Source organism: Bubalus bubalis, chromosome 3, assembly GCF_019923935.1.
Source record: "Bubalus bubalis isolate 160015118507 breed Murrah chromosome 3, NDDB_SH_1, whole genome shotgun sequence".
Taxonomy (NCBI): domain Eukaryota; kingdom Metazoa; phylum Chordata; class Mammalia; order Artiodactyla; family Bovidae; genus Bubalus; species Bubalus bubalis.
Genome location: NC_059159.1, coordinates 141132274 through 141159387, shown reverse-complemented (window position 1 = coordinate 141159387; position 27114 = coordinate 141132274). Strand labels below are relative to the sequence as shown.

Sequence of the window (27114 nt, the reverse complement as noted above, 5' to 3'; positions counted from 1 at the left end):
AGTAAACTCCCGGAGTTGGTGATGGACAGGGAGACCTGGTGTGCTGCAGTCCATGGGATCACAAAGAGTCGAACATGACTGAGCAACTGAACTGAACTGAACCTCCTTGTAAAGTGCTGAACTCAATATGCCAGCCAATTTGGAAAACTCAGCAGTGGCCACAGGACTAGAAAAGGTCAGTTTTCATACCAGTCCCAAAAAAAGGCAATGCCAAAGAATGTTCAAACAACCCCACAATCGCACTCATCTCACACACTAACAAAGTAATGCTCAAAACTCTGCAAGCCAGACTTCAACAGTATGTGAACTGTGAACTTCCAGATGTTCAAGCTGCATTTAGAAAAGGCAGAGGAACCAGAGATCAGATGGCCAACATCTACTGGATCATCAAAACAGCAAGAGAGTTCCAGAAAAACATCTACTTCTGTTTTATTGACTATGCCAGAGCTTTTGTGTGGATCACAACAAACTGGAAAATTCTTAAAGAGATTGGGAAAACCAGACCACCTTACCTGCCTCCTTAGAAATCTGTTGCAGGTCAAGAAACAACAGTTAGAACCAGATATGGAACAATGGACTGGTTCCAAGTTGGGAAAGGAGTACGTCAAGGATGTATATTGTCACCCTGTTTATTTAACTTATATGCAGAGTATATCATACAAAATGCTAGGCTGGATGAAGCACAAACTGGAATCAAGATTGCTGGGAGAAATATCAATAACCTCAGATATGGAGATGACACCACCCTTATGGCAGAAAGCAAAGAAGAACTAAGAGCCTCTTGATGAAAGTGAAAGAGGAGAGTGAAAAAGTTGGTTTAAAGCTCAACATTCAGAAAACTAAGATCATGGCATCTGGTCCCATCACTTCATGGCAAATAGATGGGAAAACAATGTAAGCAGTAAGAGACTTTATTTTGGGGGGCTCGAAAATCACTGCAGATGGTGACTGCAGCCATGAAATTAAAAGACGCTTGCTCCTTGGAAGAAAAGCTGTGACCAACCTGGATAGCATATTAAAAGGCAGAGACATTACTTGGCCAACAAAGGTCCATCTAGTCAAAGTTATGGTTTTTCCAGTAGTCTTGCGTGGATGTGAGAGTTGGACTATAAAGAAAGCTGAGCAGCGCCAAATTAAAGCTTTTGAACTGTGGTGTTGGAGAAGACTTGAGAGTTCCTTGACTGCTAGGAGATCCTAAAGGAAATCAGTCCTGAATATACATTGGAAGGACTAGGCTGAAGCTGAAACTCCAGTACTTTGGCCACCTGTTGTGAAGAGCTGACTCAATGGAAAAGACCCTGATGCTGGAAAGATTGAAGGCTGGAGGAGAAGGGGATGACAGAGGATGAGATGGTTGGATGCCATTACCGACTCAAGGGACATGAGTTTGAGCAAGCTCTAGGAGTTGGGATGCATAGGGAAGCCTGGTGTGCTGCAGTCCATGGGGTCACAAAGAGTCGAACACAACTAAGCAACTAATCTGAACTGAACCACCTTGAGATTTATCAGGGCCTGACTGACCTGGGGCAAGGAAAAATACCCGACTCCAACATTCTGTTGTTCCCTGTCTCACCTCAGATTGGCAGGACTACTAAGAAACACGAAGTGACGGTTGAGCCCAGGATCACAGTCTCACTAAAAGACTGAGACATCATAGAACTGTAGGATATCTCCCCTCTCTTCACAGATCACTGCAGCATCATTCGGCCTCCTGTATAATAATGAGGTTACAGTAGAATGAGTTCATTTAAGAAGTCTCTTGGGAAACCCAAAAACAGTAGAGCAGACAAAAACAAGGATACCAACAGAAGTTATAGCCCCTTGATGTCTACAGCTGCAACAAACAGTACATTGCCTGACTCCAGCCAGATAAAGGAAAAAAACCTCACACCACAGGGTTTTACGCAGCTTTCAACAAAAAAATTATAAGGCGTACTAAAAGGCAAAGTCATAGGTTTGAAGAAACAGCAAGCATTGGAATTATTTCACCAGGAATTTTAACAATAAGACTTAATATGTTTAGGGCTCTAGAGGAAAAAAAAATCAGTAAACTTTACTCAGTAGAAACTTCTTAAACTGAAAAGCAAGGACGAAGAAAAGAATGAATAAGAAATAGAACGGAATATCTAAGAGTTGCAGAACAATTACTAAGGGTTATAGACTCCACTGTCTGGGATATCCTAGGCAAGAATGCTGGAGTGGGTTGTCATTTCCTCCCCCCAGGGATCTTCCCAGCCCCAGGATTGAACCCACATCTGCATTTCAGATGAACTCTTTTTTTACTACTGAGCCACCTGGGAAGCACCACCTAGGCCCTAGAAAAGACCACATTTCATCCTGAGTTAGAAGGAAATTTTTTTGAGCAGGGGAGCGACATGATGTCACGTTTTAGGATTGTTCTGTCAGGTAAACCACAGAAGTTGTCCATTTAATGTGAAAATACATTGGAGAATCAGGCTACCACAGTCATACCCTAACCCATAATTCATTATGTACGTTAGCATGTTTAAAGGCTGTGAAAAATCCCACTATACCTACAGTAAAGAAATCTGTTCACGTTTGTTCCACATTTCTTAGACCTTTTGAGCCTATGGTTTTCTTAAGCATCTTAACCATGTCCAAAGAAATGCTTTATGTTTATTGAGCACTTACTGTATGCCATGCCCTGTCTAAATGCTTTATGTCCATTATTTTTTCCTTAACTGTCCCATTAAGGAGATGCTAGTGTTAGCCCTTTTTACAAGAACCTGAGACATAAAACAAGGACCTTACTGAAGGTGTCACAGCTAGTGCCTAAGAGAGTGAGGTTTGGGCCTAGGTGGTTTTACACCAGAACCATGGCCTTAGGCCTAGGCCGTGGTCTCTTAGACTATTTACTAAAAAATTATTTCCAAAAGGTCTTCCATTGTGGCTCAGCTGGTAAAGAATCCACCTGCAATGCCCAAGACCTGGGTTAGGAAGATCCCCTGGAGAAGGGAAATGCTACCTACTCAGGTGTTCTGGCCTGGAGAATTCCATAGACTGTATAGTCCATGGGGGTTGCAAAAAATTGGACATGCCTGAGCAACTTTCACTTCACTATTTCCCAAAATCACCATTTCTTTTGCAAATCAAAACCTTGAATTTTTCTCTTTAAATTTACAGATGTCTCAAAGATAATCTTTTGATAAAAGATGCCTTTCATATTTTCAGTGAACTGTGTTACTTTTCATGTCTTCCAGGATTTATGCTGTGATTGTTTTAAAAATCATTTCTGCCTTATAATGTGTGTTTAATTTTTCCTAGATTGAAGGATTCTCACTAAACAAATTAGGAAACTTCAACCTTAAAGAAATTGAGAAAGACTCTGTGGTCTGGGAATACACTGATAATGTTGCAGGGGATGTGGACTCAACAAAAGAGGAGGCACCAAAGGAAATGGCCATTAAAAGGGGACAGGTCTGTTCTCTCTCATGTCTGGTCTTACCATTTATTTTTAATTCAGTTGTTAATTGTGGAGTTTATGTGTTAGTCTTCCTTTCTTTTCTCAACTATCTTTAATTATTTCATAACTGTGTAATTTCAAGTCTGTTCAGTTCTTTGAATAGACAAGGAATAAAAGGTAAAATTGCAAATCATTGAATCCACAGTTACGTGGTTTCTTCTCTGTGTAAGGTGCTATGAAAGAGGCTGAGAATTCAAAAATAAGTTCCTATCTATCCTGCAAGAGCTTAGGTCTTAGGTTATATTATGAGGTTTAAATATAAGAAAAGTTAACTAACCTCAAATTGCTAAAATAACAGTGAATAAGCCTATGCTAGTATACTTGTCCTTACTCATACAGTTAGTAGTGAGAAGGAGAATTTATGAACAAGGAACAAGCTGTCATTAGAATTTCAAACAAAAATCTAAGCAACATAACAGTAGGATTCTGACCCAAATTGGTAAACAGTCCTTGACTCCATGAGCTTTCCCATATCCCTTTGGGATAAAATGACAGTAATATCCACAAAATACCTCTGAGACTCGGATTCTAATCCCAGCTCTTCACAAACAGGTCATGTCACTCCTGTAGCTCTTGTTTACTCTGGCCTAAAATGGGGAGATATTGGTGAATCACATATTCTTGGTTTTGTTGAGGGGAAGAGAATGGTGGTGGTGGCACCTACCTGAGCTGCCACCAGAACACACCATTTGTGTCATTTGTCTGTGTGGGGTTCCAGTGTTGGCTAAGAGCACAGACTATGGAGCCAGAATATTTGAATTTGTATCCCAGCTCACCCACTTCTAGCTATGTGTCTTTGGGCAGGTGATTTAATCTTTCTGTGTCCCAGTTTCCTCACCTGTAAATGGAGATGATATTGGTACCTTCTCATAGGGTCATCAATGTATAGAATGCTTAACTCAGTGCCGAGCATATGGTAGTTCAGTTCAGTTCAGTTCAGTCGCTCAGTCATGTCCGACTCTTTGCCACCCCATGAATCGCAGCACACCAGGCCTCCCTGTCCATCACCAACTCCCAGAGTTCACTTAAACTCACTTCCATTGAGTCAGTGATGCCATCCAGCCATCTCATCCTCTGTTGTCCCCTTTTCCTCCTGCCTCTAATCCCTCCCAGCATCAGAGTCTTTTCCAATGAGTCAGCTCTTTGCATGAGGTGGGCAAAGTACTGGAGTTTTCAGCTTGAGCATCATTCCTTCCAAAGAACACCCAGGGCTGATCTCCTGGAGAATGGACTGGTTGCATCTCCTTGCAGTCCAAGGGACTCTCAAGACTCTTCTCCAACACCACAGTTCAAAAGCATCAATTGTTTGGCGTTCAGCTTTCTTTACAGTCCAACTCTCACATCCATACATGACCACTGGAAAAACCATAGCCTTGACTAGACGGACCTTTGTTGGCCAGTTAATGTCTCTGCTTTTCAATATGCTATCTAGGTTGGTCATAACTTTTCTTCCAAGGAGTAAGCATCTTTTAATTTCATGGCTGCAGTCACCATCTGCAGTGATTTTGGAGCCCAAAAAAATAAAGTCTGACCCTGTTTCTACTGTTTCCCCATCTATTTCCCATGAAATGTATATGGTAAGCATTTAGTAAATGCTAGCTACTAGTCTTACTTTATTTGAAAAATACAGTGTTCTGTGTTTTAAAAAAATAACAATAATGTAAGTACCACTAGTCTACATATGTCAGAGGTCTCTTAAGTTCCGTGTTATGATATTGTGAAGTCATTTCACAATATGAAATGTTGAATATATGGATAAAGAGGTGAGATCTAATGGAACTTTCCATTTCTGGGGGTTTCTCCGTGTCCTCAACTGTTGTTTGTGGGACCAAAACAACTACATTTTTAATCTGGTTTAGTTTGTAAATCCACCTGATGACTTTAACTTATTTCACAGAACCTTTGTGTTGAGATTTACTGAATAAATCTGTGACCACACCACTTATTTTGAAGCTTAATATACTAAAGTGCAATTGGAAGCAAATTTGTATACCCTATAAGGAAAGGCTACTGCTGAAAGACCACTTAAATACTTTTATCTTCGCATTTGAATGCTAATTGGAGAGATTAATCATGCTGCCACTTCTAAAATTAAGTGAGGTCTGGACAGTGTTGACATTTCATAGTGTGGTGAAAGAGCACTGGCCTGGGATCAGGAGACATTGTTCTTCTGCCACACAAGCCACATAAACTCGTTGGGTTTCAGTTCCTTCTCTTGTAGCATATGGGAGTTGAACTAAATTACCTCTTAAGAGCATCTTACAGTTGTGACATGGTTTCAATGATAAATGGATTTCTTGTATTTAAAAAGACTATACCTAAATGAAAAAATACAGATAGCAACCAGTCTACCAGATGCTTTCCCTTGTTTCTGATTTAATCCTCATAACTATCCTGTGTTATAGGTGGTATCATCCCTACTCTGCAGATAATGATAGCGACCATTTTTTGAACATGTGTGCCAGGCACTGTGCTAAGCTCTTAACAGACTCTCTCTCACTCAGTCCTCCCAACAGCCCTATGAGGTGGGTACTATGATCCTCATTGTTCAGATGAGGAAACTGAGGCTTAGACAGCTTATATACCATCACCAGGATCAGACACAGCTAGTAAATGGAAGAGCTGGATTTGAAAGCTTAGCATGTACTATTCAAAAGCCAGTTCTCTTCGCTTCTGAGCTATACTGCCAGTCCAAGAATGAAGAAGCTAAGTCACAAAGCAGTCAAAACCTGTGACGTGACAAAGTCAGTATTTGGACCCTCTTTTTCTTTTCTAAGTCCTTTGAACTTTCCACTGTATTATATCACAGTATGTCACATCTTATCATGAGTCTGTGAGTGGAAAACTTGTATTAATTTCTGATATCAAGGGTTATTTATTCGACTTTAAAATCAGTTGCTGCTGGAAGAACCAATGAACTTAATGTAACTTCTCAGAGCAAGTGAGAGGAGCATTTTTCCTTCTACTCTATGCAAACAACTGCAGTCCATTTCTGTGTCTTAACGGTGTAAAGGCGCCCTCTGGCGGCAGGAACAGGGAGAACTCAGTGCTGAGAGTAGTAGCAGTGGAGCACAGTTCTCTCCACCGGCCCTTAAGACTTCAAAATTAGAAGTGCTGCTTGGTTATGTGCTGCCCGTCTATTCCTATGATACTGACTAGGTTTTAACATAACTTTAATCCCGGAATTCAGTGAAGGAATGCTGTTTCCTCACAATCAAAATAGAACCTAGAATGTGATTTATCAAGATAGACTGCTGATTCATATCCTTGCTAAGGTTTTTCAGATATATTTAATTTGATGCTTGAAGATCTCTGATTTTTAAGATTGTACTGACATCTGAAATAACCTGTATATTTTCTCTTTGCTGTTAATAGGTACCATTAATATTTGATTCAAAACAGCAGCCTTCAGTACCAATTGGGCAACTCTGGGTGGAATTGCTTCGATTCTATGCTTTAGAATTTAATTTGGCTGATTTAGTGATAAGTATCCGTGTCAAAGAATCGATATCTCGTGAATCAAAGGATTGGCCCAAAAAACGCATTGCCATTGAAGGTATCTCAAAATATTTATCTTTAATTCCCATCCCCACCCCACCCCCTTTTTTTAAGGTATCAGTCTAACAGCATGCTTTTTTATTTCGATCTTTTTTTCAGCTTCTACATGTAAGGTAGGCCTGACCCCAAAGATGAAGTAGATAGCGAGAATCTTGCATGCATTACAGTAGATCTTTCCAAGGGACCAAATTGTTCATCCTGAGTTTTTTAAGTGCTGTGATAAAAAATAATTATTCATGCAACTAAAAGGAATAGCTGTGTGTGTCCTTATTTTCTTTGTAAATTGCTTAATAACTTTAAATGCTTAAAAAGTCTTCTCCAAGTGACATGTAAATCCCCCTTTCCTCTTCGCTGTTATCGTTTCTGAATCTTTAGATTCAGTCCTTTCGTGAATTGTTATTGATGTTGTTTAGTTTTACAGAGGTTGAGGAAGATACCTTTTCTCATGAAAAACAACATTCTTCATTAAATTTCTCTCCATGGAGAGAGTTTGTTTTTGGAATACCTGCAGTAATATTTAGAACTTATTCATAAAAACACCTTTTCTCTTTAAAAACACTTAGCTCTTAAATGAGTTTGAAACCATTATATGAAAGACATACTGGTGTGCCCTGTAGACTCCTCTAAATGAACGAGCTCCTATCAGCTTTACAAAGTCAGGAGATGGGAACCCCTCTAGAAATCTTAATTCTCCTCCTTCAAATAATTTAAAGAACCTCCTAAATGGAATTCTCTTATTTTTGCTTGATTTTTTTCAAGCCTTATATTGCATAAGAGGGTTTTTTGCATTTTGCATAAATTCTGTGTGCAGTCATGGGGATCTCACATTTTTAAACCCTCCCCTGCAGTTTCTCTGGCTCAGCTCTTCTGGCCAATTGCCTAACCTGCTGGAGTTCTAGGGGAGGAGAAAAGATTGAGAGAAGTGGTGTCTCCTCCTGGTGCCTCCCTCTCGCCCCTGAATTCAGTCCAGCCAGTTCAGTGATGGGGCTTCCCAGGGCAGAAGAGTGGAGGTAAGCTCTACAAACCACAGGGCCTGGCTGAGTGGGGAGGCAGAGCACTCAGCAGAGCCCAGAGGGAAGACCCCGCTTCCCAAGGGCATGAGAGCCACACTGATGACTTTTTTTTTTTTTACCTCCACAGTCATAGGACAGAGTAGGGAAGGGGTAATGGTTCTGAATAGAATGGGTCGTCATAGAGCAGATGTTTAAGAAAGCATTTCTTTTTGTTTTTAAAACTGTATCTTCTTACTCCCCATCCCCAGTTTTTAAAAAAAAGCACATAAGATAAATGATAAGTTGTACTGTTATTTTTGTCTTTATCTATGTAGCAGGCTGGTTTTTAAAACATAAAATAGAAATGTGTGAAGTAGTGGATTTTTTTTTTTTTTTCATTACAGATCCCTACTCTATAAAAAGAAATGTGGCAAGGACCCTAAATAATCAACCTGTGTTTGAATATATACTTCATTGTTTAAGGACAACGTATAAATATTTTGCTCTTCCACACAAAGTTATGAAATCCAGCCTTCCAAAGCCTCTGAGTACTGTCAGCTGTACTTCTGAACGTTCTAAAGAAATAGCAAAACATGATCCAGAGGTACAAGCGAAAGGTGATAAACTCAAAAACTCAGTTTTGGCTCAAGGTTCTGGTGCTGCCAGTTCAACTGCAAACACCTGCAAGGCCCAGCCACTTACTCTTAAAGAGACTGCTGAAAACTTTCAAAGCCCATCAGCAGAGAAGATGGGAAACTCACACATCAGTGTCCACCTGGAAAACTCTGACTGTATTAAGGCAAAAGTCAGTTCTGGTGACTCTAAGGACATTGAAGTACATCATCAAGAAACAGGAAGTAAAAATAAGAAAGAAAAAAGTGGAAAGGAAAGCAAGCATCCTTTGACTGCTGATGATCAAGCTTTAAGTAGTAGCAAGTGTGGAGCGCTTGTTACCTGTGGCAGCCCAGGAACTAAGGAGACAGATACCACTTTGAGTCTAGAAGGCTTCAAAAATCCTATAGCTAAAGAGTATGATGAATTTCCTACTTCATATGCCAAGGCTGATGTTGATGAAGAAAGCATAGAAGATACCAATGAACTTGGAGATGCTGTAAGCCACTTTACCCCTTCAAGACAGAGCCGGATATCAGGAATCCTTCACTCTGATGAGGAAGAGGAGGACGAGGAGGAGGAAGAAGAACCCCGGCTCTCCATTTCCCGAAGGGAAGATGAGGATGACATTGCTAATGGAGATGAATTAGACAACACCTTCACTGGATCAGGTGATGAGGATGCCCTGTCTGAAGAGGATGTGGAATTAGATGGATCTGCTAAGTATGAAGACTTGAAAGAATGTGGAAAACACCATGTAGATGGAAACCTACTAACGGAACTTAATAAAATCAGCCTTAAAGAAGAAAGTGTATGTGAGGAAAATTCAACTGTGAACCAGTCTGATTTCTTCTATGAATTTAGTAAACTCAGCTTCACCAAAGGCAAGGTAATCAGTACCACTCCTATACATGGAACTAGGAGATTTGAAAGAGTTTTAATGCATGTACTTTGGATTTTCATGTACTAAACCAGGGCTCTCACCTGTCTCAGTAGTGGTTCACTCCAGTGCAGCCACTAGGTCCACTGCCCTCATTAATCTCTTGGGAATTTGCAGAGGAGAAAAGAAATGCTGTTGGGTAGTCAAAATAACTACCTTTTTCTCCTGAGTGTGTTTGGAGTGGCCATGCCACTATATTTTCATTCCTTTGGAATGTGAGGTGGACAATGTGTACTTTGGAAAAAAGATTCAAGGCTCCATTATTTAAGTCTTGTTTTGCTTTGCCATCTTCCTGCAGTCTCCTACAGTAGTTTGCAGTTTATGCAAACGAGAGGGTCATCTAAAGAAGGACTGTCCTGAAGACTTCAAAAGAATCCAGCTGGAACCTTTGCCACCATTAACACCCAAATTTTCAAATATCTTAGATCAAGTTTGCATTCAGTGTTACAGTAAGTTATTAACATTTCTTTTTATTTTTCAAAATATTAAATTGATGTTTTCTCAAGAGTTAATCTAATTCACTAACCCATTAGCTTCATTATCCAGGCTAAGTCTTTGGCATTGTGTATTGTATCCATAGTACTCTGTGTATCGTGTTCCATTTGAGACATGCAATAAATACTTGTTAAAGAAAGACAGGGAAGGAGAATCTTCTAAGTCTTATGATTGGAGTACTATCATTTCCCAGCTGGTGTTCCTTGAAATGCTTTTCTAGGTACCTGCCATTAATAGTATTTAGTAACAAGAAGTATTCCAAAGGTCAAGGGGGAATAACTGTATATCCTGCCCCCTCCCTTAGAGATTTTCAGGGCATATTAGCATAATAAAGGCTCCTGGAAATGTTTAGGTAAAAAGCTTATTTAATAACTTTAATATTTCTAAAATGTGAGCTTAGAATACTTTTTAATTAATGCTAGTTAATAACCTTTAAGGAACATCAGTTTGGGGAAATGTTGGTGTGCCAAGGTTTAAGTTCTACAAGGAAAACCATTTGATGGAGAGGCATGCAGCTGCTAAGAGTGGAAGATTATGACACATCACATTACTGCACGTTAAGATGTCTGTCTGTGCCATAAGTCACTTGTTCTTAATCAGAGATTTGTTCTTTAAATCTCTTTGGAGAGTGTAAGTGATGAAAGAAAACTACTAGTTCTCCTTAGGGGGAAAAATGTGAATATATATATATACACACAGACACACACACATATAAAATGTGTTTTATATATATGTATAAATACATACTCACAAACTGTTGTGTTCACCCTCTGCCTTTTTCGGGCTCTGGGCCTCTGTGAAACCCAGGAACAGAACCCTTGTGCAGACTGGTTTCCATCTCAGGAACAGTTCTTGGTGATAGACTCTTTGAAAAAGGCATCTTTATTGTACATTGCTTAATACTGTCTACTGAAAAGACACAAAATTTAGGGTTTGGTTGTTTGTTTGTTTTAGCTAATTAGGTTTATTGAAAAATATTTTTCAGAGAATGTGAACAATCTTTGTTTCTCAGTGTATCTGTTTATTTTAAACAGAGGATTTTTCTCCAACTGTTCTAGAAGATCAGGCACGTGAACATATTCGGCAAAACCTAGAAAATTTCATAAGGCAGGAGTTTCCAGGTAAATAATTGTTCAGCTTTAATAAAAGCATTAATTTTGAGCATAAGAGAGCAGTCTTGCAGTGACGGTGGGGACAGGGCGTCTTTGTTTTGTGATACTCCTAGGATGGTTTTAGGTCTGTTCAGTCCTAGTTTGCCAACAGAGAAGACAGTTGCAGTGTAGTATTTCACTTAGCAGATACATGTGAACTTCATTTATTAGTTGAGAGTCAAGATTCAGACCTCTAAAAAGTGAATTTATTTAGAAAGTAGTAAGCTTACATTATTAAATGTGCTGAGGTGATCCACATTTTCCTTAAAATGGCCTTGCATCTAAGAATAAATTGACATTTGATAATCTTTCATGTCTTCTATAGCTTGTATTTATTTATAGTAAATTTTGAGAGGAAGTAATTTATAATAAAAGACTAGTTAATAAAAGAAAATAATTATTATGAGATTATTATAGAACACTTAATAACTGAGTACTTTTGATTCATAAGAGAGTTGCTTTGATCAGAAAATTAAATGTACTCAGGTTAGTTGTTACTTTTCATGTATCCCTAACAGGAACTAAATTGAGCTTGTTTGGCTCCTCCAAAAATGGATTTGGGTTCAAACAGAGTGACCTTGATGTCTGCATGACAATTAACGGACTTGAAACTGCTGAGGTACAGTGACTACATAAAACTTGGATTTGCTGTGGCATGTGTTTTGACAATCTTGATTCACAATTCAGCATGGTATTTTCCAAATTTATCAGGGTATATCATATGGAGTATGCCATTTGGCACAATCAGTCTGGCCAAATAAATACATTAGAAGTTTAGAGGTGAGCATGAGGAGTAGAAAGGCTTGTGCTTCCAACCTGTAATGCAAACTGGATATGAAAGCCACATCTGGGAATTCTAGAAAGCCAAACTAGCCTTTCCAATGTCCCTTTGGCATAGCCACTAGGCTGACTCAGGTGCATAAATACACCCACATAAGGTTTTCGGTGAAGTTTTAGCAGGCAGCCAGTGTGATACAGTGATGAAAGTGAAAGTCACTCAGTCGTGTTCGACTCTTTGTGACCCCATGGACTATACACTCCAGGGAATTCTCCAGGCCAGAATACTGGAGTGGGTAGCCTTTACTTTCTTCAGGGGATCTTCTTAACCCAGGGATCGAACCCAGGTCTCCTGCATTGCAGGCAGATTCTTTACCAGCTGAGCCACCAGGGAAGCCCATGGTACAGGGATAAAAGAGTGCTAGGATTCAAGACAGACTTGTCCGTCTTTGGTTGCTTATCTCTAATACAGAAATGAGATTTCCCTTGCCTCAGAAGATCGTGCACCTCAGCATGGATCGTGTATGTCAGGAGTCAGTGAACTACAGCCTACTGCCTGTTTTGTTTTTTTTTTTTATATCAGTTTCATTGGCATTCAGCTACACCCTTTCATATATGTATGGTCTACATCTGCTTTCACTCTAACTCCAGGGTTGAGTCCTTGCAACATGGCCCACAAGGCAGAAAAGATTTGCCAACCTTGATGGCATTTGTCAAATATAAAATACTGTGAAAAGGTGTAAAGTTTAAGAAGTACTAAATCCATCGCCTTTTTTATTTACAACAGTAGTCCAAATGCTGCGCATCCAAATCAGTGGTGCTGCTGTTGCTCTGGATCTTCTTATGCCTTTTCTGAGTTTCAGGGTTTTGTCCCTTGAGGATGCATCTGATTTGAGAAAATAGCCACAGGTGATCTGGTGTGACTTTGGTGAATAAGGTGGATAAGGACGATTGGGTCCAATATATGAATGATTATACATCATTGAGATTGAATTTTTACATGATTAATAAACTAGTTGTGAGGGCGTTTCTAAATTAAATTCCAAATTCTGGTAAGTATATAACCAACTAACCAACAAAAGGACTTAATGTTAAAAAGGTCAGCCCAAATGTTTTTAAATATTTGAAATGTAACTCATATTTGCTGTATAACTTTCTTTTTGTGTGTTATATGTTCAACTAGTCCTATGGAGAAATAATCTGAGCTTAATCACACCCCAAAGCAGTTCATCAGCTCTTAATTAAGCTGTAATGAAGATCTACCCAGAATGAATAAGACAGGCCACAGAAGCTCTCTCTTATTAATTCTGTCACATAGAGGAAAGAAATTGGAAGTTCTTAGTGGTTCAGAGACTTTTCTGGGGACACTGATTTCAGCCTTTCCTGCTCTTTTAAGAGCAGTTAGTAAGTAGGGTGCATGAGGGTTTCCATATCCTTAGGATATTCCTATGAGTAGGGATTAATGCTCACCTAAAAAAGAAAAATCAATATACAACAATTTGAATTTAATTTTGTTATTTCTGGAGGAAATGAAACCAAAACAGGGTTAAGAACCTGTCTTCTGTTTTTGATTCAGTCTCTGCCATTTTTGTTTCAGGAGTTGGACTGTGTAAGAACTATTGAAGAATTGGCAAGAGTCCTCAAAAAGCATTCAGGTACCTCTATAAGCTTTATCTAAAAAATATTCTCATCTTTTTTATTAGTGTTTTGCATACTTAAAATTTACAAATGACTGAAACAGTGTAGTGGCTCATATAACATTTATAGCATTGGTGTCTTTGAAACAAATCTGTGTGGTTATGTATGAAAAACTGAGGAATTGGTTATAATTTGTATGCATATTGTTGCTTTGGTTTTATTTCATGACAAAATGTATACTATACACACAAGAAACTTTGGGAATCATTTTGCCTTATCAACATAGTGTAAATCAAAGTGTAGGTAGAGGTTGCTGGCCATGACGTGAAGTTTAGTGAAAAGTGCTACAGACTGGGGTGATGGATTGATTATACTTGCAGCTGTTCAGCAAGTTGTGCATGACCCTGGACAAGTATTTACAGCTGCAAAAAATGTACAGGTTCTGGCATTGTGCACAAAGCTGAAATGCCATTAACATATTCTTCTGCCTCTCTTTGTCAGAGGTAGCTGTGGATGCTGTTAACAGTGAGAGTCTTTTAAAATGTGGTACATCAAACGTCTGTGCTAAGAGTTAAAAATGAAAGTGAGCAAGATGTGGTCCTTGCCTTTGTGAAACTTAAATCTACGGACCATCCATAAAACGCTTTCTTATATCTTAGTCAAAAGTAGATTTAAATCCACAGCATGGGCATGCACACATAAGTATGCACCTGGAGTACCCCTTTTATTTGCATTTTTGATTTCCAGAAGTTTAAAGAGGATACCATGTGATTTTAAATAACAGGGGCAAAATCTTAATTTTGTTTTATTCCTAATGAAAAGTAACCTAGAGCATCAGTGTTTTTTTTAATGTGCTTTGATATAATTTTTATGGTCATTAAAATAAGCATTATGGGAATTTTACCTCTCAAAACTATATGCTTTTTTATTTTTGTTTTTGAAGATTATGCAAAGAAACTAGATTGCTACGTTGCCATGACTATTAGGTATTTCATAGTGAGGTAGGTTTTGACTTTTGATTTTGAAATAATTTCATATGTAAAGGAAATCAGCAAAAATTGTACGAAGAATTCTGTCTGCCCTTCGTTCAGATGCACCAGTTGTTAACATTTTACCACATTTGATTTATCATCCTATCTCTTGCTTCCTCGTAATTTTTTTCTGGACCATTTGCGGTTAAGCTGCAGACATCACTTCCCTTTCTCCTAAAAAAACCTATACTTTCTAAGAATGAACCATGTTAAAAATAGGTCATTTTTAGACTGAAAATGACTTTTATATGCAGATTATAATGTAATACAGATTGCATGGAGCAAAAACTGTATAATAGCTAGAAAGCAATGATTAAGAAAGCAATTTTCCCACATATTTTATTGGGTGTTTGTTATGTGCTCAGCACTGTGTTGGGCATGTAGGTAGGATAGAAAAATAAGTCTACAGGTCTTTCCTTTGACAACTTTCGGATCTCAAAGGTAAGATACTCTCACAGGGTATGGAATAATGTATGATGGTATTCATTTATTAAAATAACTTGTAGAGTCTACAATAAGTATTAAATAACTTCTGAGGAGAGAGAGATTTGGGGAAAGAGTTGGGTAGGGGAGGTTCATGGAAGAGATGGGCTTGTTCTGATCTCATGATATCGATGAACTTGATTTGCAAAGGATAAGATGAGAAGTCATTCCAAAGTTGCATGGATGTGACTATGAGAATCACTGTAATCAATTTTGTAGGACAATGAGAAGATTGATACATTTTGAGAGGAGTTTCAAGTGGGAACTAGTAAGAAAATGTGAACTGCGTTCGAGAGAAGAAACCCAATAAAAGCAGAACTTTTTAGGCAGCTGGTATGCTCTTAGGGAAGATACAGTCTAAAGGACAGGGCAGAAGGATCTTAACCAGATGCCAGTGATCCTAAAAGGAAGAGAATATGAGAGATTCCAAAGGCAGATTTCCTAGATTCAGAACCTGCAAGTAGGAAATATGGGTTCAGCCTGAAGAAATGGGAATGGGAATGTTTGTAGAGAACACCAGTGTGGAGTGATCGTTTGCCATGAAGCTATAATCTCTAAGAGTTAACAACAGTCCAGCAAGCAGTTAGAAACATCGAGTTAGAAATGTAGAGTTGCCAGTTAAGATTGAAGAACAAAATGAAACAGTTTTGTATTGAAAACCTTGAAGGAAGAGGCCAAGAATAAAACAGTTCTGTGGGATTATGAGAGAGGTTGAGGACCAAGCTTTAATTTATAAGTGTCGAAATTAAGCAAAGACACTGAAAAAGGAGCTGTTGGAATGGTAAAATAGGAACCAGGATGATATACTGTGAATAAATCCTAGAGGACAGGTTTATAAATGTCATAATGGTGAATTAACAGTGTCAAAGTCTAGAATTTCTCCATCTAGGAAGGAGATGGAAAAAAAAAAAGGATACTTCATTTAAAGCCACCATAGCAAAGTAATTTAATGGTGGCTTCTAAAATCAGACTCCCTAATCTTAAATCTTGGGTACCTGCTTGCTGGCTGTGTGATTCCAAAAAGTCACTCACCTTCATTGTAAGCACTCAATTTCTCATCTGTAAAGCAGGAACAACAACAATAGGATTTAAGATTAAGAAAAATAATACATTACAGTACAAGGCCTGACTTGTTGAGTGTTCAGTAAATAGGAGCTTCCTTGCCCCTTCTCCCCATCAGTATAAGTTAGACTTCTTCTGTCTCCCATGCAGACCTTTTCTGCTGAAATTCCTTTCATCTGCATACTTTTTTTTTCTGAATTCCAGATCACTAGGCATCTGTCCTTCTAGATGTCACCATTTAACTCTCTCAAAAGGAGCTCGGACCTTAGCACCCAGAATAAACACATCTTTCTCTCTTCCACTTCCCTTCTGCTACAACCGCCACTAGCTGTTCTTCCTTCTACATCCTCTTTCTTGGTTGTTGACATTGACATCCATGGAATCACCAAAATGAATGAAGTGATAATTAACCTGTCCTAGACTAGGTTCAATAGAATCAGACATACCTAGATTTGAATTCCCACTCCACAATTCACCAACTGCATATTGCTAAGCATGTTCACTTCTCTGGGTCTGTGTCATTTTTGGGGTAAGGGTGAATGGTCTTAGATGGTGACGTTTGTAAAGGAATCTGGGTGTTCAGGGAATGTTCTTTCTGTTATAGCTTTCCTTTCCCCTACTTCTTCTTCCCCAATCCATCCAGTTAGAGGTGCTCTCAAACATGTCTTGCTGCTTCTCTGCATTCCCATGCCACCATTATAATTCAGTCCCAGGTCAATTTTTATAATGATCATCCTGACTCTCTTCCATGTGCCTCCGATGGTCAGTGATTCTTCCCAGATTTTGCCAGTTCATTGGCATCTCTTTGCCTCCAAGGATATATTTGTTCCATATTTGGGCTCTACTCAGTTTTTACCACTTATCCTGTTACTCATTATTTCTTTCCCTCAAGTCCACTCTGTAGCTTGCACAATTCCATGGAAGTTCCCTGAGCTTGTCATTCTGTTTCAGGGAGCTACCCTTTCCCTGTGCAGTTTTCCTTGCCTGGTAAATTCTCTCAGCCTTCTCTTTTTTTGCCTATGGTGAAAACCTAGCTGAGGCAATATCCTTATCTCCTGTTGACACTGATTCTTTTCTTACATTGACATAGCTTCTAGCTCCATGATGAGGAACTTTTGTTTTGGGCATTCAGATGATTACTCATATGATGTAGGGCTTTTCTTCATATAATGTGTGAATGCGTAGGGCGCACATAGTCCAGATTCTGTAGTAGTTTCCTCTGTTTTGAATCAGACTGACAGCTCTATACACATACACAAGATCCGGTGTGTTCCTGAAGGACAGTGGCTGCCTTGTTGATTCTTGTACTTTAGATATTCATGTGTTTAACAAATGTAAACTTTGCCAGAAGTGTCATGTTTGTTAATAACAGAATTTTTTGACTAGTCTTAGTGACTCACTGAGACAAGCCAAAGCCAGGTTTACTTCATTCTATGTTGGAACATAAGAGCAACTTATACCCTCTGCTGCTGGATTTAATAATACTATCTTGTTTCCCAACCTAGGACTGAGAAACATCTTGCCTATTACAACAGCAAAAGTGCCAATTGTAAAGTTCTTCCATTTGAGAAGCGGTCTGGAAGTGGACATCAGTTTGTATAACACATTGGTAAGATTTCCCCTAGACTTTTTCTTTATGCAGATTAAGGGGAAGAAGTATCTCTTAATTTATTCAGTCTTTAAGTAAAATTAAGCCATTCATTTCATCCTATTCATTCTTTTAGTAGTTATTAGTGTTTACTAAGTGTCTGGCAGTGTTCTGAGACTGGGGATATAACACAGAATTGAGTTAATATTAGTATTCATTAAAAATGAGGTCAGAGTGGCAAGTGTTTTTTTGTTTTTTTTTTTTTTTTTTTTTTGCTTGAACTTTGTTTAATTCTGGTGTGTGTGTATGTGTGTGTCTTTGGTCTCAGACCTGGTTTGTTTTCGAGGCTCTCTGGAACCTCTCTGGCCCCTAAGGACATTTAATGTGAATAATAGGCAGGGATACAGATCTTACATTGAGTTAAAGGGAACTGATTATTTTTATAGCCCATATTTTCTAGGTATGTTTAGACTAAGGTGGCCTGAGATCAGATGTCACTTGTAATTATTATCTAGTAAGTTAGTAAAGCTACTCTGTAGGGGAAAAATATTAGTTTCAGTCTAAATGACTTCATCTTAAAAATGAATTAAAAATGAATTAAAATGAGTAACACTGTAAACCTATTCAGAATATTTCACCTTAAAACTTTTTTTTAAGGTAGTATAATTTCCCTTTTAACAGGCCCTTCATAACACAAGACTCTTATCTGCTTATTCAGCCATTGATCCCAGAGTGAAATATTTGTGCTATACTATGAAAGTATTTACAAAGGTAAGTATGCTTCCTCCTGAGATTTCCTCAGGAGATTTCTTTACATCTTTAAACCTTGTTGAAGACGTAAGAAACAAACTCAGTCATGTAGAAAACAAACTAGTGGTTACCAGTAGGGGAAACAGGGATATTTTGGGATTAAGAGACACAAACTACTATATGTAAAGTAAATTAGCAACAAGGATACGTTGTACAGCACAGGAAATGTAGCCATTGTTTTGTAATAACTTTTTTTTTTTCGGCTACACCACAGAGCTTCTGGGATTTTAGCTTACTGACCAAGAGTAGAACCTGGGCCCTCCACAGTGAGAGCATAAAGTCCTAAACACTGGACCACCAGACAGTTCCCTCTTTTGTAATAACTTTAAAAGGGAGTATAAAAATATTGCATTACTGTGTTACACACCTGAAACTAATATAATCTTGTAAACCAACTATACTTCAATTTTTTAAAAAAAAAGAAAACATAGGCCTAGATTTTTAAAGAACCATAGCCAACTATTTGAGAAGCCCTACTGAACAAACTAAAATATTACCTTAATTTTACATGATAACCTAATATTGCTTGCGGCTGATAGTTCCACAGCTTTGTTGGGGTTTGTTTTACTTTTTGATTTTTTTTTTTTTTTTGGTTGGTCTTACTTGGTTTTGTTGACATATATTAGCATTTTAAAAGTGTGATTTTTATATTAGTGCCCTCTAGAAGCACCTTCCTTTTAGTGACAATAGAAGAGCTGCAAGTGTAGCAGAAGACATTGGTGATCTTGCCTTTGTTCCTCCTTTTCCTTACCCCCAGATGTGCGATATTGGCGATGCTTCTAGAGGCAGCTTATCGTCATACGCATATACGCTCATGGTGCTATATTTTCTCCAGCAGAGGAATCCACCAGTTATTCCTGTCCTTCAAGAGGTATTAGTAAAGGAAATTGTATTTGTCATCTGTAGAGCTGGATGATTTTTGAGCCCTCTTCCTTCTCTAAAATTCTGTGGTTCTGTAGTTAAAATTTTTACTATTTTCCTACAAGTTTTTGTATCAATGCGCTAAGTTTGTAATCCATACTAATAGTTTAAAAATTAATTTCAGATATACAAAGGTGAAAAGAAACCTGAAATATTTGTTGATGGCTGGAATATTTATTTTTTTGATCAAATAGATGAACTGGTACGTATTTTAATAGTAAAGATTTTTTACATCCTTGACTGAAAGTTAGCTATACTGTGCTGTAGTGTAGATGGTCAACAATTATATTATCACTTGTTATATTTATTTATATTGTGATAGTAAAAAAAAAACCTAGCATATACAGATGATTCCTTTGAAGTTGAAAATATTTTTTAAGCCAGGTGAGTTTCTAGGGACTATATCCAGGATTTCTTTACTGACTAATAATTCAAAAGGTTGAGTAGCTTTACTCCAAATGAACAAATAATTTGCTCTGTGATTTCCTACAGAATTTAGAAAAACTCTTGAGTTACAGAGGTATAATAACTAGGTGTCACCAAGGCTCTAAAATTTATTTCTATATTCTTCCACAAACATGCATTCTGAGGTTTGACCTTTAAAACCCAGAGCACTTTCTGTCTCTGGGTCATAGGGTAGAAATTAATAAACTCATGTAAATGATACTTTAAAATAGAAAAGTTTTATAATTGTTTTTATATATTTTAACTCTAGTTAATTAAAATAAATCCAGATTTATTCCCTAAGATACAAATGACTATTAACACTTTACTATAGAGCATGATATCTCTTGTTCCTTCTATTTCTAGCCCAACTATTGGCCAGAATATGGAAAAAATACAGAATCTGTTGGGCAGCTATGGTTGGGACTTCTTCGTTTCTACACAGAGGAATTTGATTTTAAAGAACATGTAATTAGCATCAGGAGAAAAAGTCTGCTTACAACTTTTAAGAAACAGTGGACATCAAAATACATTGTTATTGAAGGTACTAATAAAATCTAACTTAAAACTGAATAGAATATAGAGATTGAACTGTTGAGGGTACTCTTGGTCCTTGCAGATCTCTTCCCACGCCACCATGAGCCACTGATCAGGATGCGCCTAGCAGTTGCCCCATTCCTGTCCATGTCAGGCAGACTTATCTGTTTCCTTTTTTTTTTTTTTTTTAATGACTGATGCCTTCGTGTGGGGTTTCTTACAAATCCAAAAATCTTTGTTCACCATAATAAGTCCTTTATCTTTGTTTAACAAGCTCTGGAGAATAAGGTTGCTGTAGAGATAAGCCAGCTTCAAAAATTTGTCATTTAGTTTGCCCATGCTGAATGCTAGGATTTGTGGGCCATTTGTGTTTGTATTTGATTGTTTATTTCCAATTTGGGGGATTTTTGTTTTTATCTTTGTAGATTTTTTATATTGACTTTATATATATTTGTATGTACCCAGATAAATTTATATATACATACACTTTTTTCTTTTAGATGTTTGTGGTCATTATTCTGAGACTTGCTTTTTACACTGAATGGTTTTACTTTGATCCTCTATTCTGTCTATACACCAAATTATTTTCAGTGGTTGCTCAGTATTGATTTGTATAGTTGATTTACAATGTTATACTAGTTTCCTGTGTACAAAATAGTGTTTCAGTGTTTTTATAGATTATACTCCATTTAAAGTTATTATAAAATATTGGCTGTATCCCTTGTGCTGTACAGTATATTCTTGTTGCTTATTTATTTTATACATAGTAGTTTGTGTCTCTTAATCCCATAGCTCATCTTGCCCCTCCACACTTCACTTTCCCTACTGGCAACCACTAGCTTGTTCTCTATATCTGTGAGTCTGTTTCTGTTTTGTTACATTCATTTGTTTGTTTTATTTTTTAGATTCCACCTGTAAGTGATCAATTTGTGTGATTTTAATTTTAAAGACAAAATGGAGATAAAATGCTTAAAAATGGAATTGAAAATGCTTGAAATATTTTGTTGATTTTAGTCTTCTATAGTTTTTTCAACTGTAATCACCTAAATAATGTATTACTTTAGATGTTCTATTGTCATTACTTCTGCTTATTGACATTATTAAAATACAATGACTACTTACAAAATTAAATTCAGATGACCATGGATTATGGATATGGTTATAACTTTTTAGTATCCCATAGCTAAAAACAGAACTTTGTCTTAAACCTTTCCATTATCACAGTGGATTCTTACGGTCTGCCAATTATTAATATTTTTTTTCATTTTTGAAGCCTCATTACATTTTGCTTTTAACTTTATTTATAAATGAGCCGTTAGTAATAGGCTGTCTTAGAAGGAAGACTTCTGACTAGTTTTTCGAGAAATGTCAATGGTGGTAGTTTGTAGTGTTTATACAGTAACTAATATTGTAGCATCTCTGCTACACCAAGCAAACACCAAAAATGCTTCCACATAGCACACACATAAAAGTCACCAGAGGAAAGCATGACCAAACCTACTAGAAAGGTAACCTTATAGCAGTTATTGGTATAGGGTTAAACTGAGTGAAGCGTGCTTTTCTCCAATAAACTCATAGTGGGTCTAAATCCCAAATGGTATACCCCAGTTACTGTACATTAGAAGCATAGCAAGACAACCAGAAGGATGCCTCTTTTTACTTCTTTACTCCTCTTATATGTACTGTATACATCCTCCATTTTCTTAAGTAATGAGATGATCCTCAAAAAAGGTTTGGTTTTGTTTTCCCTTTGCTTGTTTTTGGTTTTGTTTTGTTTGTTTTGTTTTGTTTTTAAGATTTATTTATTTATTTTTGGCTGCATGGGTCTTGTTGCCATGCACAGGCTTTGTCTAGTTCCGGAGACTGCAGGGCACTTTCCAGTTGCAGAGAGTGCAAGGGCTTCTCATTGTGGTGGCTTTTCTTGTTGTGGAACATGGGCTCTAGGGCTTCAGTACTTGCAGTGTGTGGGCTCAGTAGTTGTGGTACATAGGCTTAGTTGCCCTGCAACATGTGGAATCTTACTTCCCCAACCAGGGATCTAATCTTAGTCCCCTGCATTGGAAGGCAGATTCTTAACCACTGGACCAACAGGGAAGTCCCAATAAATGTATTTTCCAAAATGATTTTTTGTAAGGCTGTTAATTAGCAGGAACATTCAGTGGCAAAATGTTTTAAATGTATTTGTGTCCTCTATATGCCTCTAAAACTAGTATGATTTGGTAATATCAGACTTATATGTCTTTTCCAAATAGTATTTTGTTGTCCAAAATGAAGCGCCTTCTCATAATATGAAGGACTCTTTAAGAATTCAGATATAAAGCAATATCCTCATTTTTGATGGATACTTTTAGGGAAAAACTATATATTTAGAAATATATAGCACTTAGCTGTATTATAGACTTGAAGCTCATTTAAAAGGTACTCATTTTAATACTTGTAAGTATGTAACACTTTCTTTTTGTTATATAGACTTCACTTAATGTATAAATAGTGGTATTTCCTATTTATCCTTTTTTTGTTTTCATTATTTCTTTACTTAGATCCATTTGATTTGAATCATAATCTTGGAGCTGGATTATCAAGGAAAAGTAAGTTTTGCTTTGTTTATAAATAATAATGCTTTCTCTTTTCCTGTTAATCCATTTAATTGACACTTCACTCTTTTTTTCTAAGTGACAAATTTTATAATGAAAGCGTTTATTAATGGGAGAAGAGTATTTGGGATTCCAGTCAAAGGATTTCCAAAGGACTACCCCTCAAAAATGGTAAGTGTCTGTTGGAAATACCAAAAAACCAGTTCCAAAAGCCTTTTAAGCACCTAATTTGTATACATTACTTCAGTAATAACCTAAATACTCGAAAGTTTGGTGAGTCTAGCCACGATTAAAGCCTTTTCATAAACAGCTATTTTGAAGCCATTTGTCAGCAACATGGGGAGAGATAGCCAGAAGTGAAGTTTGGGTGGATTTTCCTAGATTTAGGAAAATCTAAATTTTCCAGTCTGCTTGCAAAGAGTAATAAATACCTTAATGAAGCTAGGAGAGACATAGTGCTTCCTGTGCTAAAAATCTGTCCTCATATAACCTGATACTCAGGTTTTTATGGAACCACACTCAATAAAAGCAAAACAGAATTACATTATAAAAATTCATTTCGGTGAGAAAAAAGGGAAGGAGCTAGGAACTAGAGCGTTGCGTGTTAAAAATAAAGGGGTTTTTCTCCTGCATTAATTTTCCTAATTAAGACTTTTTAAATGAACCTTATCAGGTGTGTAAGCATGTTCAGCATTTTATCACATCTCTGCATCTAGCTTTTGCTAGATATTACTGTGGCAGTCTTCTACACCCTGCTTCTAAAACTTGTTCTAACAGATCACCTGGGGATTTTGTTACAAATGCAGATTCTAATTCAGGAGGTCTGGGGTGGGGCCCAAGACTGCATGTCGTGCAGACCCCCAGGTGATGCCACCTCTGCTGGTACCCAGCTTCATTTCAGTGGTAAGGAGGCTAGAATCTAGGCCCTTGTCTTTCCTTTCCTCTGATACTTTGCTGCAGAAGCCACAGCAAAGCAACAACACATAGCTTCTTTCTTTTTAGGTTTTAGCCTTTTCTTTTTATGAGAAAATGAAGTTTTTGTACCTGGCCTCAGTTTTCCCCAAGTCCTAGGAAGCTGACTCACAGGCATATGTAATGCTCTTGTTTAGAGTTGTGCTGGGGGAAAAGGTAGGGTTAAAGTGTTCTGCACGGTGAAAAGGAATGAACCAAAATGAATTCAGGTAAACCTATCCTGAATTACACCTCTTAGTGATTTTAGATTTTTGGATTTAAACAGTATAATAATAATTATTAAAAATAATGATTTGTCAATGTTGAGATATAAAATCCCTGATTGATACTGGTTAGTTTTTGTGTTTGGATCTGATATTAGTAGTTTAGGTTTTTATGTATTTATATTCTGCTAGGAGTACTTTTTTGATCCAGATGTACTAACTGAAGGAGAGCTGGCCCCAAATGATAGATGTTGCCGCATTTGTGGGAAAATCGGACACTTCATGAAGGACTGTCCTATGAGGAGAAAGTAAGTGAACATTCAAAAGGGTGGTTTTGTTTTTATTTCCTTACTGTACCAGTTTTCAAATGAGGTTCTCTTGTACCAGGAAATAAACTTATATTAAACCCAGAAGTTCTCAGATAACTTTGAGATTTTTTACAAGGAAAATGAAGTGATTTAAAACCTGGCTTTAAGTCAGATGGCTAGGATTAACTTGAGTGTACAGGAAACAGTCTTCCAGGCCTCGTCCCTTTTCCTAATTTTGGACACATCCCTAATCACCCCTTGATCATTTGGTTATTACGCTCTCCAACAAGGATGGAAGAGCAGAAGAGGAAACTGAAATTCTTCCATTTTACAGCAGTGAAAAGCCCAGAATCATTTCAGTCATTGAAAAGTAAAATGGGGTTTTTTTTTAGGATCTCAGTTATATTTCTGATGTACAACAACTGGTGTGTACTGTGGGAATTTAGACTCAGTAATACTGTACTGCGCTATATTGCGCTATAGGACCCTTCACTTGTATGCATTTTAATTCTTAATAATTGTTGTGGTGACCTACACGATTTGGTCGTCATGCTTTCTTCTGATAATGTTTTCAGGAGAGCAGAGGGAGATGTTTTTGGTTGCTTGCTTGGGACATATTCTTGTTTTGTGGTGGTGGTATTTTTAAGTGGATGATAATATTCTCATTCGAAAACATGGTACTTAAATCACCATCTGGAATTCGAGGCTCTTATTTATTACTTTTATTTTTTATTCAGATAATAGCCACTGATTCTGTAGGGCAAGGAAAAAATAATTTTGACAGTTTAAGAGCACAAAGCTCCTTCTAACCATTGTTCCATTGTGAACCTAAAGTTTTATGTCTCAAGTTTCCAGTGCTAGTAAAAAATGCTGCTGCTGCTGCTGCCGTTAAGTCACTTCAGTCGTGTCTGACTCTGTGCGACCCCATAGACAGCAGCCCACCAGGCTCCCCATCCCTGGGATTCTCCAGGCAAGAACACTGGAGAGGGTTGCCATTTCCTTCTCCAGTGCATAAAAGTGAAAAGTGAAAGTGAAGTCGCTCAGTCGTGTCCGACTCTTAGCGACCCCTAGTGGGCCAGAAAGTTTTAAGAAATCATTCCAAGGATAATTTGAGTTTCATCACATCAGTACCAGAGTAGGTATTAAGGAGTTCCGCTAACAGCAAAAACTGGTTTCACAGCATTAGAGTAATTGTGAAAATGAACAACTACACCCTTAAGCTCTGAGGGTACTTCTTAACACATTATTAACCAGAGACATATTAATGCCACAGGTGATAGTTTCTGCAGAAATCCCCCAGTCAAAAATATGTTAATAGAGAAGATGGACTTAAATTCTTATTTTTCCCTCTGATGCCTTCTGTATCTAGTTGTCTCCTAACCTGGAGGGGTCTTAATACTTTGTTAGGTTTCTGTTCAGATTTTTCCTACTAGTATTATATCTTCTACAGAGTGAGGCGACGGCGAGATCAGGAAGATACCCTGAACCAAAGATACCCCGAGAACAAAGACAAAAGAAGCAAAGAAGATAAAGAAATTCAAAACAAGTACACAGAGAGAGAGGTATCAACAAAAGAAGATAAACCCATGCAGTGCACACCTCAGAAAGCCAAGCCATTGAGGGCAGCTGCTGAGCCAGGAAGAGAAAAAATCCTCAGGCCACCAGTGGAAAAGTGGAAGAGACAGGAGGACAGAGACTTAAGAGAAAAACGTTGTTTTATTTGTGGAAGAGAAGGGCACATTAAAAAGGAATGCCCTCAGTTTAAAGGCTCTTCAGGTATGGATGCCCATCATGCCTTGATGTTTGCACTCACATCTCAAGGGAAATCTCTTTTTTAGGGTTCTTAACTATTTTAGTTATATGTACAGATCTATTTACTGGATAAGATTTTGTTTTTCAGAAGGTAAACGCACCTCTCCCACCTTTACTTCTAATTCTCTATGTGTTTTTAAACACTTATTCCTGGTTTTTTTAAGAGGCTTCTCAGTCTGGTTGACTCGGATAAGTTTGGTTGACTTTTCAGATAAGATTATCAATGAATTGAAGACCTAGTAATCCCCAGTACTTAAAAAATGTAACTTAAGACAGGGGTCCCCAGCACCCCCCAGGCCACGGACCAGTACTGGTCCGTGGCCTGTTAGGAACCGGGCTGCACAGTGGGAAGTGAGCAGTGGGTGAGCAAGTGAAGCTTCGTGTGCTGCTCTCCATCACTCCCCATGGCTGTCATTACCTCCTGAACTACCACCGCCCTGCCCACCATCCACCCCCCAGCACCCAGGCCATGGAAAAACCGTCTTCCATGAAACTGGTCCCTGGTAACAGAAAAGTTAGGGACTGCTGACCTAATTGACCAGAAAACAAGCTACCACTTACTTGAGCTTTCCCAACTCAGTATGTACATTTTTGAAATGGAAGAGCCATGGGTAGGCATAGCTGAAGTGATCTCAGGACACCATACTTTGTGTGCAGGAGCCACTTACATTGTTGTGTAAACACATATTCACAGGCTAAAAA

At 37.8% G+C, this 27114-nt stretch overlaps 1 protein-coding gene across 15 annotated transcripts in view; it reads left to right on the top strand.

Annotated features, from left to right (window-relative positions):
* The window catches only part of TUT7 (terminal uridylyl transferase 7), a 59016-nt gene that overhangs the window by 18457 nt on the left and 13445 nt on the right, over positions 1–27114 (top strand). For 13 of the 15 annotated variants that reach the window (XM_025281981.3, XM_025281982.3, XM_025281979.3 and 10 more), the window contains exons 11-26: positions 3286–3438; positions 6860–7040; positions 8439–9535; positions 9885–10035; positions 11116–11202; positions 11751–11851; positions 13607–13664; positions 17729–17832; positions 18493–18582; positions 19379–19492; positions 19667–19744; positions 20353–20530; positions 23064–23111; positions 23197–23288; positions 24485–24600; positions 26051–26376. In XM_025281981.3, coding sequence (XP_025137766.3) covers positions 3286–3438; positions 6860–7040; positions 8439–9535; positions 9885–10035; positions 11116–11202; positions 11751–11851; positions 13607–13664; positions 17729–17832; positions 18493–18582; positions 19379–19492; positions 19667–19744; positions 20353–20530; positions 23064–23111; positions 23197–23288; positions 24485–24600; positions 26051–26376 — 2974 coding nt within the window. The remainder of the gene's footprint in view (positions 1–3285; positions 3439–6859; positions 7041–8438; positions 9536–9884; positions 10036–11115; positions 11203–11750; positions 11852–13606; positions 13665–17728; positions 17833–18492; positions 18583–19378; positions 19493–19666; positions 19745–20352; positions 20531–23063; positions 23112–23196; positions 23289–24484; positions 24601–26050; positions 26377–27114) is intronic. The other 2 variants (XM_025281980.3, XM_006066848.4) reach the window with 2 other exon arrangements.